This window comes from Panthera uncia, chromosome F2 (genome assembly GCF_023721935.1).
Source record: "Panthera uncia isolate 11264 chromosome F2, Puncia_PCG_1.0, whole genome shotgun sequence".
Classification (NCBI taxonomy): domain Eukaryota; kingdom Metazoa; phylum Chordata; class Mammalia; order Carnivora; family Felidae; genus Panthera; species Panthera uncia.
In genome coordinates, this window is record NC_064812.1 from 26218034 (window position 1) to 26233101 (window position 15068).

Genomic DNA, 15068 nt, shown 5'->3' on the forward strand with positions numbered 1-15068 from the left:
TTTTGAATAAGCCAAAGTTTGTAACACCTTCTTGCACAAAAACACCATTCTCATAAAACAAATTTCCTCAAAATATAATCCTTCCAAAATTTCTAAATTAGTAATAATAGGTTGTTTCCATATCTTGTCTATTGTGATTAGTGCTGCAATGAACACGAGAGTGCAGATATCTCTTTGAGATCCTGATTTCATTTCCTTTGGATGTATACCCAAGTTGGGATTGATGAATCACATGGTAGTTCTCTTTTTAACTTCTTGAGGAACCTCCATACTGGCTCTGCATATATATATTCCATAATGGCTGTGCCAGTTGACATTCCCACCAACTTGTACTAGGGTTCCCTTTTTTCTGCATCCTGTCGTTTATATCTCATAAAAGTTGGGAGAAAAGATTTCCAAAAGAATACTTTTAAATCAGCTTCAAAGAAAAGAGACAATTTTAACAAACTAATATAATTGGAATTACCATTAAAATATATTTCATGTATTTCTATATTAAGGAATAAATTTTGATATGATAATCCAAAAAAAAAGAAAAGAAAAAAAGAAAAGAAAGAAGAGAGTAGAGGGAGGTAAGGTAGTAATAAGAATTCTGTGTAAATAGAATAATATGTACACAGACTTTGAAGTGTGAAATAGTAGAACATGTTCAAGGAACTTCAAGCAGTACCATAGATCTGGGGGAGTAGAGAAGATTAACATGGAAAATAAATTCTTAAAAATGCTAAAAGGCTTGTATGGCACAGTAGTGAATGACTTAAGGCAGTGGTGATGTAGGCAACAGAATAGATTAAGTTACAGTGAAGAAGTACAAGAGACATGACTGACTTATTAACATTTATGTTCTTGGTTTTTGTATAGTTGTTACATGTCCAAGCATCAATTCCTTTACCTTGGAACATGGAAGATGGCGAATTGTGAATGGCTCCCATTATGAATACAAAACTAAGGTAGTTTTCAGCTGTGACCCTGGTTACCATGGACTAGGCCCTGCTTCTATAGAATGCCTTCCTAATGGTACCTGGAGTTGGAGAAATGAAAGACCATATTGCCAAAGTAAGTAGCCAGTCTGCTAAATTTATTTCATAAGCTATTCTTGATTGAATTGCTTGAGCACTTCCTTTTTCAAACACACTTGAACAATAATGGATTGATATTATTAAAAAGGTCATTTATTTCCATTAAATCTTAAAATTTTGTAACTTTTTTTTGAGTAAATGCTTATGAAAAAAGTATGGGCTTTAGATACAGAAATCCTGTGTTTGAATTCTATCATTTACTACAAACTGATAATGCCTCTTGCATACTGACAACTTGCCAGGCACTGCTTTTAGCCCTTTACATGTATTAATTCATTTATTGCTTAGTTCCTATCCTATGAAGTAGTTGTTATTATTACACTTATTTTGTCAAAAGGAAACAGAGCCCTGAGTTTAATCATTTTACTACAAATCAGAGCCTGTAAATGGTGGAGAAATGAGATTCAGTCTAAGCACTCTATACCATCTGGCTTTTAATCACTATTTTATATGATGTTTATTCTCTGTCATCCTAAATTTCTTAAACTAGGTAATTACAATAATACCTATCTTTTAGTTATTATAATGATTATGTTATTATAAATGATATTATGTTGAAAATATCAGCTAGAACCTGATTCGCAGCATGACCTCAATAAATATTTATCAAGGTGCCTGGATGGCTCCATCAGTTAAGTGTCATACTCTTGATTTTGGCTCAGGTCATCATATCACAGTTGGTGAGTTTGAGCCCTGCATAGGACTCCACAGTGACAGTGCATACCTTACTTGGGATTCTCTCTTTCCCCTCTCTCTGCCCCCCGCCCCTGCTTGCAATCTCTCTCTCTAAGTAAATAAATAAATGTTAATAAACAAATAAATAAATAAACATTGATTCAAATTGAACATATTATCATATTTCCATGCATCTCATAATATAAATGGGCAGTATCTAATATAGATAAGCTAACTGAACATAGGGTATTCAAATGTAATATCTTGACATTCCTTTGAAATTTCTTCACTACATTTTTTGAGTATTTACTCTGTGCCAGGAAGTATGCTACACTGAAAATGTATTCTGTGTCCAACACAACTCTAAGGCATTTATGACATAGGCACTCATAATTTATAAATAAACTAATAAGAAATCAGATATCTAAATAGGATTATGATTATGATGATTAAGAAGCTTAACAGAGCAGGCAAAGGTCTATATGTAATAAGTACACAAGTATCTATTATGATTTTAATTATGAATATTCAATTATTCAATATATTTTTTTAATGTTTTATTTGTTTTTGAGAGAGAGAGTGTGAGTAGAGAAGGGGCAGAGAGACAGGGGGACAGAGGGACAGAGGGCTCTGCACTGACAACAGTGAGCCCGATGCAGGGCTCAAACTCAGAAACTGTGTGATCATAAACTGAGCCAAAGTCAGCTGCTCAACCGACTGAGCCACCCAAGTGCTCTGCAATCTATTTTTTAATATTCATATAAAGGGTTTGCCTTTTTTATAAGAAAATCATATTTATGGAGTAAAATTTCAAAAAAAGTTGTCTAAATTATATTTGATATTCTAAAAATATGACCTCTATATTTGCAAATTTTTGCCCTGTTCTTTCAGGTTTTCTCCCAGGATCTTTCTTTGCCTCTAGCATCATTGTTTTTTTAGTATTATTTCATTAAAAGGGCACATGGGATAGGGATATTTCAAGGAGTTAGGCAAAAAGTATCTACAAAAAATCAGGCATTCAACAAATGTTTGTCTGGTTCTTTTGTGATGCTTAAGAAGGGTTTAAAGATACATAAAATGAGGTTCCTGCCTGCAAGTAAGAGTGGGGGAAAGACAAGGAATCTAAGGATTGCAGTTCACTGAGAAAATTGAAAGAAGAGTAATTTTGCTGAATCTCAATTTATTCACTCTTAATATAAATATTAGTATTATCAATATTAATAAATATTATACCTACCTCAAAGGGTTGTTGAGGGATTAGTTCAGAACAGTCACTATATGTAAATTTTTATAAGCAATAATTTAAAGTTTGCAAATTTTCTATTTGTCCATCTATTGGCCACCTAAAGCCTAGAGACGAAACTCTGAGTTGGAGCCAGAATAAGATAGGTGGGCTGGTGGTTAAGTATTGGATTCTGGAGTTTGACCGCTGCGTTTTAATTTTGATTTTGCTATTTACAGGCTTTGTAACCTTGTTAAAGTTACTAAACTACTATGTGCTCATATCTTAGTACATACAATTCAGATAATGACCACACCTGCCTCATAGGGTTCTTTTGAGAATTACTTAAGTTAGAGCACTAGCAGTAGTATCTGGTACAAAATAAGCACTCAATAAACATTATCCACTATTGTTTCTTATTCAAGGAAGACATTTCATTTGTAGTGTTTAAATTCAAGGGAGTCCTAAGAGCTGCGTTCCAAATGACCTAGTGAGTTGGTCTCTTTTCAGGTTTTTAAAACCTACAAACAAAATGTGAAATAGAATTATATCCAATAATGTTTTTTTGTGAAAATCAAGTGATATTTTGCATGTAAATCTCTTTATAAACTGTAGAGATCTCAACCAAAATTACTTGTCATTACAAACATACCTCAGAGATACTGTGGGTTCAGCTCCAGACCACCACAATAAAGCCAAAACTGCAATAAAGCAAGTTAAATGAGTTTTTTGGCTTCCTAGTGCATTATAAAACTTACATTTATACTATACTGTGGTCTATTCATGTATAATAGCATTGTGTTTACAAAAACAATGTACAGACCCTAATTAAAAATTATTGCTCAAAACGCTAATGGCCATCTGAGCCTTCAGTGAGTTGTCATCACTGATCCCAGGTCACCACGAAAAATACAATAATAACAAAAACTTTGAGATATTGTGGAAATTACCAAATTGGGACACAGAGATACAAAGTAAGCAAATATTGTTGGAAAAATTACACTGATAGGCTTGCTCTGCGCACAGTTGTCACAAACCTTCCTTTTGTGAAGGCACAACATCTGCAAAGCACAATGAAGTGAGGTATTCCTGTACTATCTTAGCACTGTTTTAGGTACAGAGGAAACTTTGACCCAGGTAAATCAAAAGGATTTCCCAGTGTCACTTTGTAAATCAGAGAGTCAGACCGGACAACCTACTTGAGTGACCAGATTGGCTAAGCACAAATGCAAAGAAAATAGCTTCATTACAAGTCACTGTCACTTAGAAGGTTTTATGAGACTTGAAGTGGATCAATTTTAAATTATGTCATTCCCTCTGCATTTTCACACTCATTCAAACTTTTTTTTTTTACAAATGTCAATTTCGATTATAAATAAGTCAGATCATAGACAATTCAACATGTTGAAAGCATGATTTTGTTACAAGTGCACAGTGACTGTGTCTTTAAGTGTTTTTTTTTTTTTTTCCTCTTCTTGTTTTTAAGTTATTTCCTGTGGAGAGCTTCCTACACCTCCAAATGGAAATAAGATTGGAACTCAAACTTCATATGGCTCCACAGCCATCTTTACCTGTGATTCGGGGTTCATGCTGGTAGGCTCTGCCGTACGGGAATGCCTTTCTTCAGGTCTCTGGAGTGGATCTGAAACCAGATGCCTAGGTACGGATTTTCGAATTATTTTAACCAACCACACCCCCTGACCCCCACCCCTAGAAAGGAGGCAGACCTTTTTCCATAATAAGAGATGACCATTTATATCCCATCGGTAAGGATGCTAACCAGAAAATGCTTAACTTTAAAAATGTCTCATGGTAGAAAAGCTATTAAACAGATTACTCTTAAAGTTAATCAACTAGTATTTGAAATGAGAATCTTAGGTCATTAAGGTGAGATGCATTTTCTTCCAGGCATTGTAAAAATAAAAAGGTGAAAACTAATTGCCGAAAATTATACGTCTGCATACTCGGCTGGGTTAATCACTGTAGCAGTTAATGCGTTCTAAACTATAGTCAATCCTCCTTTCACCTATTTACTTAAAGGTAATGATCAAAGGAGAAAAATGACTTCCGCATTCAAAATCTTTCTCCCTTTTAATTTCACAAGATTTTAACATGTGTAATATTACTTTCTAGTAAAGTTTTTAAATACAATTTTTTTTCAAACCTGATTTTAGGCAAATTGGATTTTTCCCCTTAGGGTTTTTAAATTCATTATTAAAAAAAACTGTTCAGTTAAAGAAACTGAACTAGCTAATTCTGCTTGCCCCTCCTCCTTTATTATTAAAAGAGTATTATGATTTATGCTTTATCTTCTTTTCAAAGACTAAAATAATTTTTTAATATTATGAGAGTGGTATGATTTATGCTTTATTTTTCTCCAAAATGATTTCAAGATATGACAGCAAGTACTGAATTAAGCATAATTAAAATTGTTCTAACTATTCACTTATCTGCTGGGTACAAAGGATACTCTTTTTGTTTACCAATTTAAAAATTGCTGACTATTATGAACAGGTATTGAAAAATATGGACAATGTTTTGCCTCTAAATATTTACTGAGTTTAAGAATATGAGGCATGGCAGAAAAGTGTAGCAATTTAGATACATATCGTTTTGCTAATAAGTTTGAAAATATTCATGGCAATACAATCATGATTTGAAACTTAAAAAGGTATAACTAGGGGTTTTGATTAAAATCCTATTTTTCTGCTCTCAGACATATTTGTTAATAGGTATACTTGGAAGCGTAGAAATAATGGTTTCTTTATGACAGCACGTATATTTGAATATGCTATAAGACCATAGCATAAAAAGTGGTACAAAATTAAGATCTTTACATATTCACATAGGTTTAAAAAATCAAAATATTTTTAATCCTTCCTAAACTACAGGAAGGATTACTGTAGTAAATTACAGATTACTAAATTACAGGTTACTTTAGTTTATATATAAATTTGAAAATGTACATATAAACTAAATTTGAAATACTATATTTTTTGCTCTATGTCCTGATAAAGTATATAATATTGTGTATTATATACTGAATATTGTATATAGAGGATGGTTTTATTTACCCGTTTAGAATCCTGATTCTGTTCTTTGAAGAGATAGGGCATAAAAGGAAGATTTGTAAGAAAACATTGCCTCTTGGTCTATGAAGACAACATTGCCATCCATTGCAGAGGATGTAGGTGTCAACACCTAATATAAATTTCAAAGGATGTTGGTCGAAGGAAAGTGCAATTGCCAAACAAGCAAATCCCTAGAATCTTACTCTTGAACTTGATTTTAAGGATTAATGTAGTTCAGTCATTCTCATTTTTGAAAAAATAAAAACAAAATGAAAACAAAACAAGCAAACAAACAAAAAACTTACTCTTTGTAGCCCCAGACACTTTTGGCTAAGAATGGCCACTGGAATGTGCTTATAATTTTTTTTCCGTAAGTATAGTGCGTTTATTCCCAATCCCCCCAGCCCTTTATTATGAACTTTTCAATTTTTCAGTTGAAACACTAGGCAGTGACCCTTGACAGATACATGTCTCTATGCCCACCACCTAGATGCTACAATTAGCATTTTGTCGTATTTGCTTATCGCATATCTATCTATCCTTCCAGGGCTCTATCAATCCATCAATTCATTTTTTTTTTTTTGATGCATTTCAAAGCAACTTGTAGAATTCAGTGCACATTTTTTGTTAAACATCTCAGCATGCATATCATGCCTATCATTCCCTAGAGTTTAATACTTGCTTATTTTCTTGATTCTTTTTTACCACGGCAAAATGTGTATACAATGAAATGTACATCTCATAAACATGCTCATAAGTATGAGTTTTATCAAGTGGTTTTGTTAAACCACTCCGTAGTTATAGAATAATACTGTTACCTAGGAAAAGTTCCTCATGGCCCTGTACAATCTGCAGCTCCCCCAACCCTGTGACAATAATTGTTTTTTCATCATATGTTAGTTCTCCCTGTTCTAGAAATCCATACAGATGGAATTCTACATTATGTACTGTTCATGTAAGACTTCTTTCATTCTTTTTCATCCATGCTGTTGTGTGTATCACTACTTTTTTCACTGTTGAGCAGAATTCCATTATATGAATATGTCACATGTTGGTCAATCTCTTAATGGTAGACACCTCACCCTTGTCCAGTTTTGGGGCCATCATCAAAAACAAGTTGCAATGAATATTCATGTAAATGTCTTTTTTTGTGAGTATATGTATTCATTTCTGAGAGATTTGGGAGTAGAATTCCTGGAAGACTTCTTGCCCCACATTTTTTCCAGCATGTGGTATAGCTAGTCTTTTAATTTTATCCATGCCATTGGGTATATAAAGGTATATTATAACATTTTAATTTGCGTTGTCTTGATAATTACTGATAGAGTACAATTTCTTGAGCTTTCTGGTTGCAAGGTCTTCATTATTATGTATTTTATAAGTATTTTCTCACAACCTGTGACTTGTTTATTTTTCTTTTTAATGAGCAGAAATTTTAGATTTTGTTAAAGTCTGTCTTTGCTGGTTATTGCTTTCTGTGTCTTGTTTAGGAAACCTTTGCTCAACCATAAGTCACAAAGATTTTCTTTCATATTTTCTTCTAGAAGTTTTATAGTTTTTGGCCTTTTATATCTATGATTTATTTTTAATTTGTTCTTGTATGTATAACAAAGTAAAATTGAGGTTTAGTTGGGCTTTTTGTTTTTTGTTTTTTGTTTTTTTTAGAAAGGTATCTGGTACTATTTGTTGAATAGGTTTTATAATAAATCTTGAAATTTTATATGTATATCCTCCAAATGTGTTCTTAATTTTTAAGATAACTTTAGATACTGTATCTTTTCCAATCTCATATATGTTTTAGAATTAGCTTATCAATTTTTATTTTAAAAAATTATCTAGTAGAATTATTATCAGGATTACATTGAACCCATAGATCATTTGAGGAGAATTGGCATTTGATAGTGTTGAATCTTCCAACTAATAAACAACATATTTAGTATATTTATTCATTTATATAGGTCTTCAGGTTTTTTTTCTTCAGTAGCAATATTTTGTATTTTTAGCATAGAGATCATGTATATATATTGCTAAATTTATTCCTGAGAATGTTTAGTGTGTTTATAATATTATAAATTATATTGTTTATTTTTAATTATGTTTTCTATTGAATTAAAATTTTCACATTAATTGGTTGCTGCTAGTATATAAAAATATAATTATTTAAAATATTTATCTAGGGGTGCCTGCCTGGGTGGATCTGTCGGTTGACTATCCAACTCTTGGTTTTGACTCAGGTCATTATCTCATGGTTCATGAGTTCAAGCCCCATATCGGGCTCCACACTGACAGTGCAGAACCTGCTTGGGATATTCTCTTTCTCTCTCTCTGTCCCTCACCCACTCATGTTCACTCTCGCTCTCAAAATAAATATTTTACTTTCTAGATACTGGTTTATTAACTCAGAAACAGCCAGATGGAAGATTTGCATAAGGCAAGGGATGTGGGAAGGGTGCAGAGCATCCATGCTTTCTGAGGGCCCCACTCTCCTTAATCTCCTAGTGTTCATCAACCTACAAGCTCTCTGAACCCTGTGCTTTTGGTTTTATATGGAGGCTGCATTACATGGGCATAATTGATTAAATCATTGGCCATTGGCAATTAATTCAACTTCTCTTCCTTCCTTCTTCCCCAGAGTTTACAGGGGTGGAATTGAAAGTTGCAACTTTCTAATCACATGGTTGGCTCCTCTGACAACCAGTCCCCATACTAGGGTGAGGTCCCAAAGCCACTTCATTAACACAACAAAAGAGACTTTTTTTTTTTTTTTTTTTTTTTTTTGCTCCTATCATTTAGAAAATTCCAAAGGTTTTAGGAGCTCTGAGCCAGAAACAGGGACCAAGATCAAATATATATTTCCTACTATAAATCATAATATCTATTGGAGATGTCTTTATCAGGTTGAAAAGTTCCCTATATGCTAAATTTATTGTTAGTTTTCATCATGAAGGAGTACTGAATTTTGCCAAATGCTTTTTCTTCATCTATTGAGATAATTATATACTTTTATCTCCTTCATTGTCAATATGTCAGTATCTTTTTTACTCTGTCAAATTAGAGTGGTTGATTTTATGTATGTTTCTAGATTGGTTTTCAAAAATATTAAGGAGTTTTGCATCTATTTTGATGAAGGACATTGGTTTTTCATGTGTCTACCAGGTTTAATATTGGGGCTGATTAAAAACTAACCCTTTTTCTCTAACTTCTAAGAGTGTGTGCAATTTTTTTTTTTAACTTAAATGTTTGGTTGAAACAGTAAAAACATTTGAGCCTGAGTGGTTTTATGGGGAGGAATTTGTTTAAGAATTCAAGTACTTTAGGGGTGCCTGAGTGGCTCAGTCACAGTTGAGTGTCCAACTTTGGCTCAGGTCAGATCTCAAGGTTTGTGAGTTCAAGCCCTACAACAGGCTCTGGGCTGGCAGTGTGGAGCCTGCTTGAGATTCTGTCTTTCTCAAAGTAAATAAAACTTAAAAAAAAAAAAAGATTGAAAAAAAAAGAATTCAAGTACTTTAATAGATGAAGGGCTATTCATATTTTCTGTTTCATCTTGCTTTAGTTTTGGTATTTAATTTTCAAAGTAGTTGCCCTTCTGAACTGCTACATGTATTGGCATAAAACTGCTCTTCATTTTACCTTATCCTTTTAATCCCTGTAAGCTTGTAGTGGTGTCACTTCATTCATTTCTATTATTGGTAATCTTGTTCTCTGCTTTTGTGTGCTAGATAGAATTAGCTAGGAGTTGAGCAATTTTGCTGCTATTTTTAAAGAAAGATTTTTTAGCTTAGGTAATGTTCTCTGTTGTATTCTATTTTCTATTTTATTGATTTCTGTAGCTGCTCTAATATACCCTTTCATCAACTTTGGTTTTATTTTCTCTTCTTTATTTTGTCCCTCTTTGTCCTGTTCTTAAGGTGGAATCTTAACTCATCGATTATATATCCATTTTTCCTTTTTGATAAAAACAATGCTATACATTTTTTCACTAAGCACTGATTTATCTGTATTCCTCAAGATTTGATGTGTTTTATTTTTGTTTTTACACAGAGTGAAATGTTTTCTAACTTCTTTTAGACCCAAGTGTTGCAAGAAGTGTGTCTTCTTTTAATTCCCAAATATCTGACATTTTGCTGAGTATCATATTTATCTTTATGTCATATGATCATGTTTGCATTATTTGTAGCATGCTTGTAAATAAACTTTTAAGAGTTTAGTAGTGTTATATATGTATATAAATACACAAGACTTAGTTCACAATATTAAAGATATTACTTTCTGACCCATTTCAGCGGGTCACTGCGGAATTCCAGAGCTCATTGTGAATGGTCAAGTCATTGGAGAAAATTATGGATACAGAGACACTGTTGTGTATCAATGTAATCCTGGTTTTCGATTGATTGGTTCTTCAGTGAGAATATGTCAACAGGATCACAATTGGTCTGGTCAGCTCCCATCCTGTGTGCGTAAGTAAGCATGACAGAAGTAATTAGAAGTCTCTGTTCTCATATAATTACCAATAATTTTTTCTTAGGTAAGATGCACACACACTCAGAGACACATAAAACCATCCATAAAACCATGAAAGCAGTAGAAAATATTAGAATGTCTGTTATTATTTGTTTTTTTGTAAAGATAAATTAAATTCAGCTATTTTACTACTTAACATAAATATATAATATTTATAAGTGCATATTCCTATATGGAAGGTGTATTCTTGACTAAGTTTTACTTATAAGGATTTTAATTTCTTGAAAGCAAATGCAGCAGCATCAATATTGTCATGATGTACTATTATGAAACTTTTTATAGTGGAAAATACTTTGGATAGATTTTTTTCTAATAATTATGATGCTGTAGTTGTTACATCAAAATCATATCCTGATGGTATCATTAGTAGGGAAAAATTCATCCGACATGACATGAAGAACTGTTGTTCTCATTCCAGTTCTATTACTAATTACATGAGCTAATGCAGGTCATTTAATCTCTCTAGGCCTTAATTCCCTTATATATGAAGTGAATGTTTAAAAGTATTTATAATTATCATTCCTTTTAGCTTCAAAATCCATCTTATTCTTAAATGCATCAATATTAGATGTGCACATTTAATATAATTATAATATATTTCATAAAAGCTTATGTGAAATATTTAAAATTTATTTGTTTGTTTTAAAGCATTCTTTTCACTATTTTAAAATTCACAGGGGCACCAGGGTGGCTCAGTTGGTTGAGCATCCGACTTTAGTTCAGGTCATGATCTCATGGCCAGTGGGTTCAAGCCCCACATCAGGCTCTATGCTGACAGCTCAGAGCCTGGAGCCTGCTTCAGATTCTGTCTTTCCCTCTCTCTCTGCCCCTCCCCCACTTACACTATGTCTCTGTCTCTCAAAAAATGAGTAAATGTTAAAAAAATTTAAATTCATACAAAATTGTGTAACACTATGTAATTTGGGAATTGTTTCAATCTCTCTACTGGTTCAACAAATATCTCTGATCCTTAATTTAGATATGAACTTACACATGAAGAATAAAGTGGATTGTAAAATAAAACCTTTTTATCAATAATTTTTAAATACAGCTGCTGTGCTTTGTGCTTTGTGCTTTCTGTTTATGGCATAGATTTGCCCAGTGAGCATTTATTATGACTGTTATAGTACAAAAGTAATAATAAAAATTGAATACTGATAATTGTTTTATTTATCTTACTCCACTGAATACCCAGCATTTCACAGTGTTTCACATCACAATCTATCCTATTTTGGACCTGAAAGGCAATTATCAATGTATTTCTTATTTGTGTCTTTTTTCTAATCCTTTCCATCCCCAATAACTGACCTTTATTACAATTGGTGTTAGAAAATGAGAATAAACACTAAATATGTTGTAATTGTGACATCATGTGATCATACTATAAAGATTTTGAAGGCTTCAGATACATAACACATGGGACTTTTAGCATGGATTCATTAGAAACATTTCACTTATTCTGTGACTAATTACATCCATATTTATAAATTTCATTGTCAAATTTTTACACAAACAACACATATTCATTGAAGTTCTAGTTTCATGGAAAATACTTCCAGGGCCTGAAATTTAATAGAATAATAGAGCATAGAGTTAACAATTAATACTACTTTCCTAAGGGGCATATGTGTGTGTGTGAGAGAGAATGTGCACACACACACACACATGCGCAAACTGATGATTTAAAGAGAGCATATTATGCCTGGGTCTGTCCTAGATTTTTTCCCCTTTCATTTATATTGAGGTCTAGCCAACTAATACCACTGTTTTTCTTGTTGAATAATTGAGACTATAAAAGAAAATTGGCCTTTGGGGTAAAACTGGTTTCTTTATTGATAATTTTAACAAGAATAAGATGCAGTTAAATTTCCAAATGAGTAGATTGACATTAACAACACAGCTGAAAAATAATTGCTCTTGGGTCATTTCAGAAGTCCTAAAAGTGACTATGGTTTTTCACTGTGCCCAATTATGAAGCCCTATTACTGGATTTGCTCTGATTAATAGAGGGAGATGATGCAATAAAACAGTTCACAGAAAAAGAGTGGTCAGGAAAAGCCCAAGCACTACACAAAATCATAACAGAACTCTAACCCTAAAAAACTTTTAAATATTTTACCTAATTGGTACATCATTTCCCAACAAAATTGCGCTAAATTATGAAACATCAATTGTGAAGAAAATAAATCATTAAGATTGATTGTTTTAGAGAATGTTAATCTTGGTATCCCAGAATAGTAAAGAGAATTCTAATACAGCATCGTGCATTATTTTTATTGTTTACATTGTATAGTCACGTTAATTCTTTTTTTTTTTTTCAACGTTTATTTATTTTTGGGACAGAGAGAGACAGAGCATGAACGGGGGAGGGACAGAGAGAGAGGGAGACACAGAATCTGAAACAGGCTCCAGGCTCTGAGCCATCAGCCCAGAGCCTGACGCGGGGCTCGAACTCACGGACCGTGAGATCGTGACCTGGCTGAAGTCGGACGCTTAACCGACTGCGCCACCCAGGCGCCCCAGTCACGTTAATTCTTGACACACACTTTGTCTATTATCCATAAAAATGAATCATATAAATGATATTAAAATATTTCAAAATTAAATACAAAAAATCCTGTTTTTATATACCTTTAGTTCTCAAACTTAACTAGAAGAGGAAAATAGGTTTGGTTTCATTCTTCTGCTACTAACTAGAGACATAAACTTCAATCATTCCCAGATTTGTTTGAATTTCAGTATTTGTTCCTAAAGAGAGAGAGAGGGAGGGTGGAAGGGAGAGAGAGAGGGAGAGATAGAGAGAGATAATGAAAAGGTACCATGATTCTTTAAGCATCTCTGCATCACCTGCATAAAATGATCACAATTATAAATATATATCTATTTACTAATATAATATTTCTATTATATTAGACTATTTTGGCATTCCAAATTGCTCATTTGTAAAGGTAAAAGCACTTTAAATGCATTTTCACATAAAAGTGATCTTCTTTCTATGTTGTTTGGAATGACTAACTGCAATTGTCATGTGATAACTGATAACCAAATATTCTGCTTTGTTCTTCTCCTCTCCCTCACCCATTGCCATTAGCTGTTAGCTGTGGTCACCCTGGTAGCCCAATTTATGGAAGAACAAGTGGCAATGGATTCAACTTTAATGATGTGGTGACATTCTCTTGCAATATTGGGTATGTAATGCAAGGGCCCACAAAGGCACAGTGCCAGGCCAACAGACAGTGGAGCCATCCCCCACCAGTGTGCAAAGGTAAAAGTCTAATGATATTCCAGCTTAGAGCATGGTAGTAATATGTTGTGTCAACATACGTGACAACATTGAAATAGCTTGGGCAGATTAGTAGAAAGTTTTCAGCTAATAAACCAAACAGATTTAATATTGGTGTTCTTTCATTTAGCTATGCTTTCCTTTTCTCCTTAATTTTTACCTTATGGTTTTAAAAGGTAAAAGTAGCAGGTTTTATTTTAACTGCTTAGCTTTATTATCTTGTGCCCATTTTATGTCTGCCTCTAAAAAGTCATTAAGGTCATTTTTATTTGTTTTCTTTATAAATAAGGTAACTTACCTTTGGATTTTTTTTTCATATTTTTGGAGAGACTGTTTGAGTCCTGTATTACCATTTGCCTACACTGGGGTGTTATTTATTGTTTTCTCTATAGAAATAGATTAAAGAGAATTTTTTGGTGATTTTCCATTTCCAAAGAAGTATGATATACTTCATATTGTCTGAAAAAATACAATCAAGTTATAATTTTTCTACATTTTTTGTGGTTTAACTATAGCTTAAGGTATCATTCTTTAAATCTATATTCAGAAGAATACTTATGGAGGTACCATTATTCAAAGTTTCTTCAAAAACCTTTTCCTTTTCCTATCTTTTCAACCATATGATTTCGCTTCATTAGATAGCCCATTCATTAATTTTATTCCTAGAATCTTTGATTTGATTGAATTTACCTTTGATACTCCATCTCTGATGGAAATCTATGTAGGTCTATGTATATTATTCTAAACACAACTTTCAAAATTTGTCATCTGTTTAGTGGTGAACTGCTCTGATCCTGGAATTCCAGCCAATTCCAAAAGAGAAAGTAAAATAGAACATGGAAATTTCACCTATGGCACTGTGGTATTCTATGATTGCAATCCTGGATATTTCTTATTTGGATCTTCAGTTTTAATATGTCAACCAAATGGACAGTGGGACAAACCTTTACCAGAATGTATCAGTAAGTAGATAATGTGAATTATTCCTTGAGAAAATGCCATGGAAGCAAAATGGATGTCTATTGTCTTATAAAGTATCTAGAGCTATATGTCAGAAGGATTTTGTTTTTAATTATTTCTTGTAATTTTTTTATTTAATTTTATATTGTGAAACTATACTTCCCTGTATTCTGCCACTTGAATGCCAAATGCCATTTTTTATTAATATGAATGGGATTCTTTAGCTTTGAGCTTTGATGAAGCAGATAGATTATGAA

The 15068-nt window shown here is 32.8% G+C and overlaps 1 protein-coding gene across 3 annotated transcripts in view; it reads left to right on the forward strand.

The window, feature by feature from the left end:
* The window catches only part of CSMD3 (CUB and Sushi multiple domains 3), a 1252643-nt gene that overhangs the window by 1170536 nt on the left and 67039 nt on the right, over window positions 1-15068 (forward strand). For 2 of the 3 annotated variants that reach the window (XM_049632997.1, XM_049632999.1), the window contains 5 exons: window positions 862-1056; window positions 4463-4636; window positions 10331-10504; window positions 13660-13833; window positions 14628-14813. In XM_049632997.1, the coding sequence (XP_049488954.1) occupies window positions 862-1056; window positions 4463-4636; window positions 10331-10504; window positions 13660-13833; window positions 14628-14813 (903 nt within the window). The remainder of the gene's footprint in view (window positions 1-861; window positions 1057-4462; window positions 4637-10330; window positions 10505-13659; window positions 13834-14627; window positions 14814-15068) is intronic. The other variant, XM_049632998.1, reaches the window with a different exon arrangement.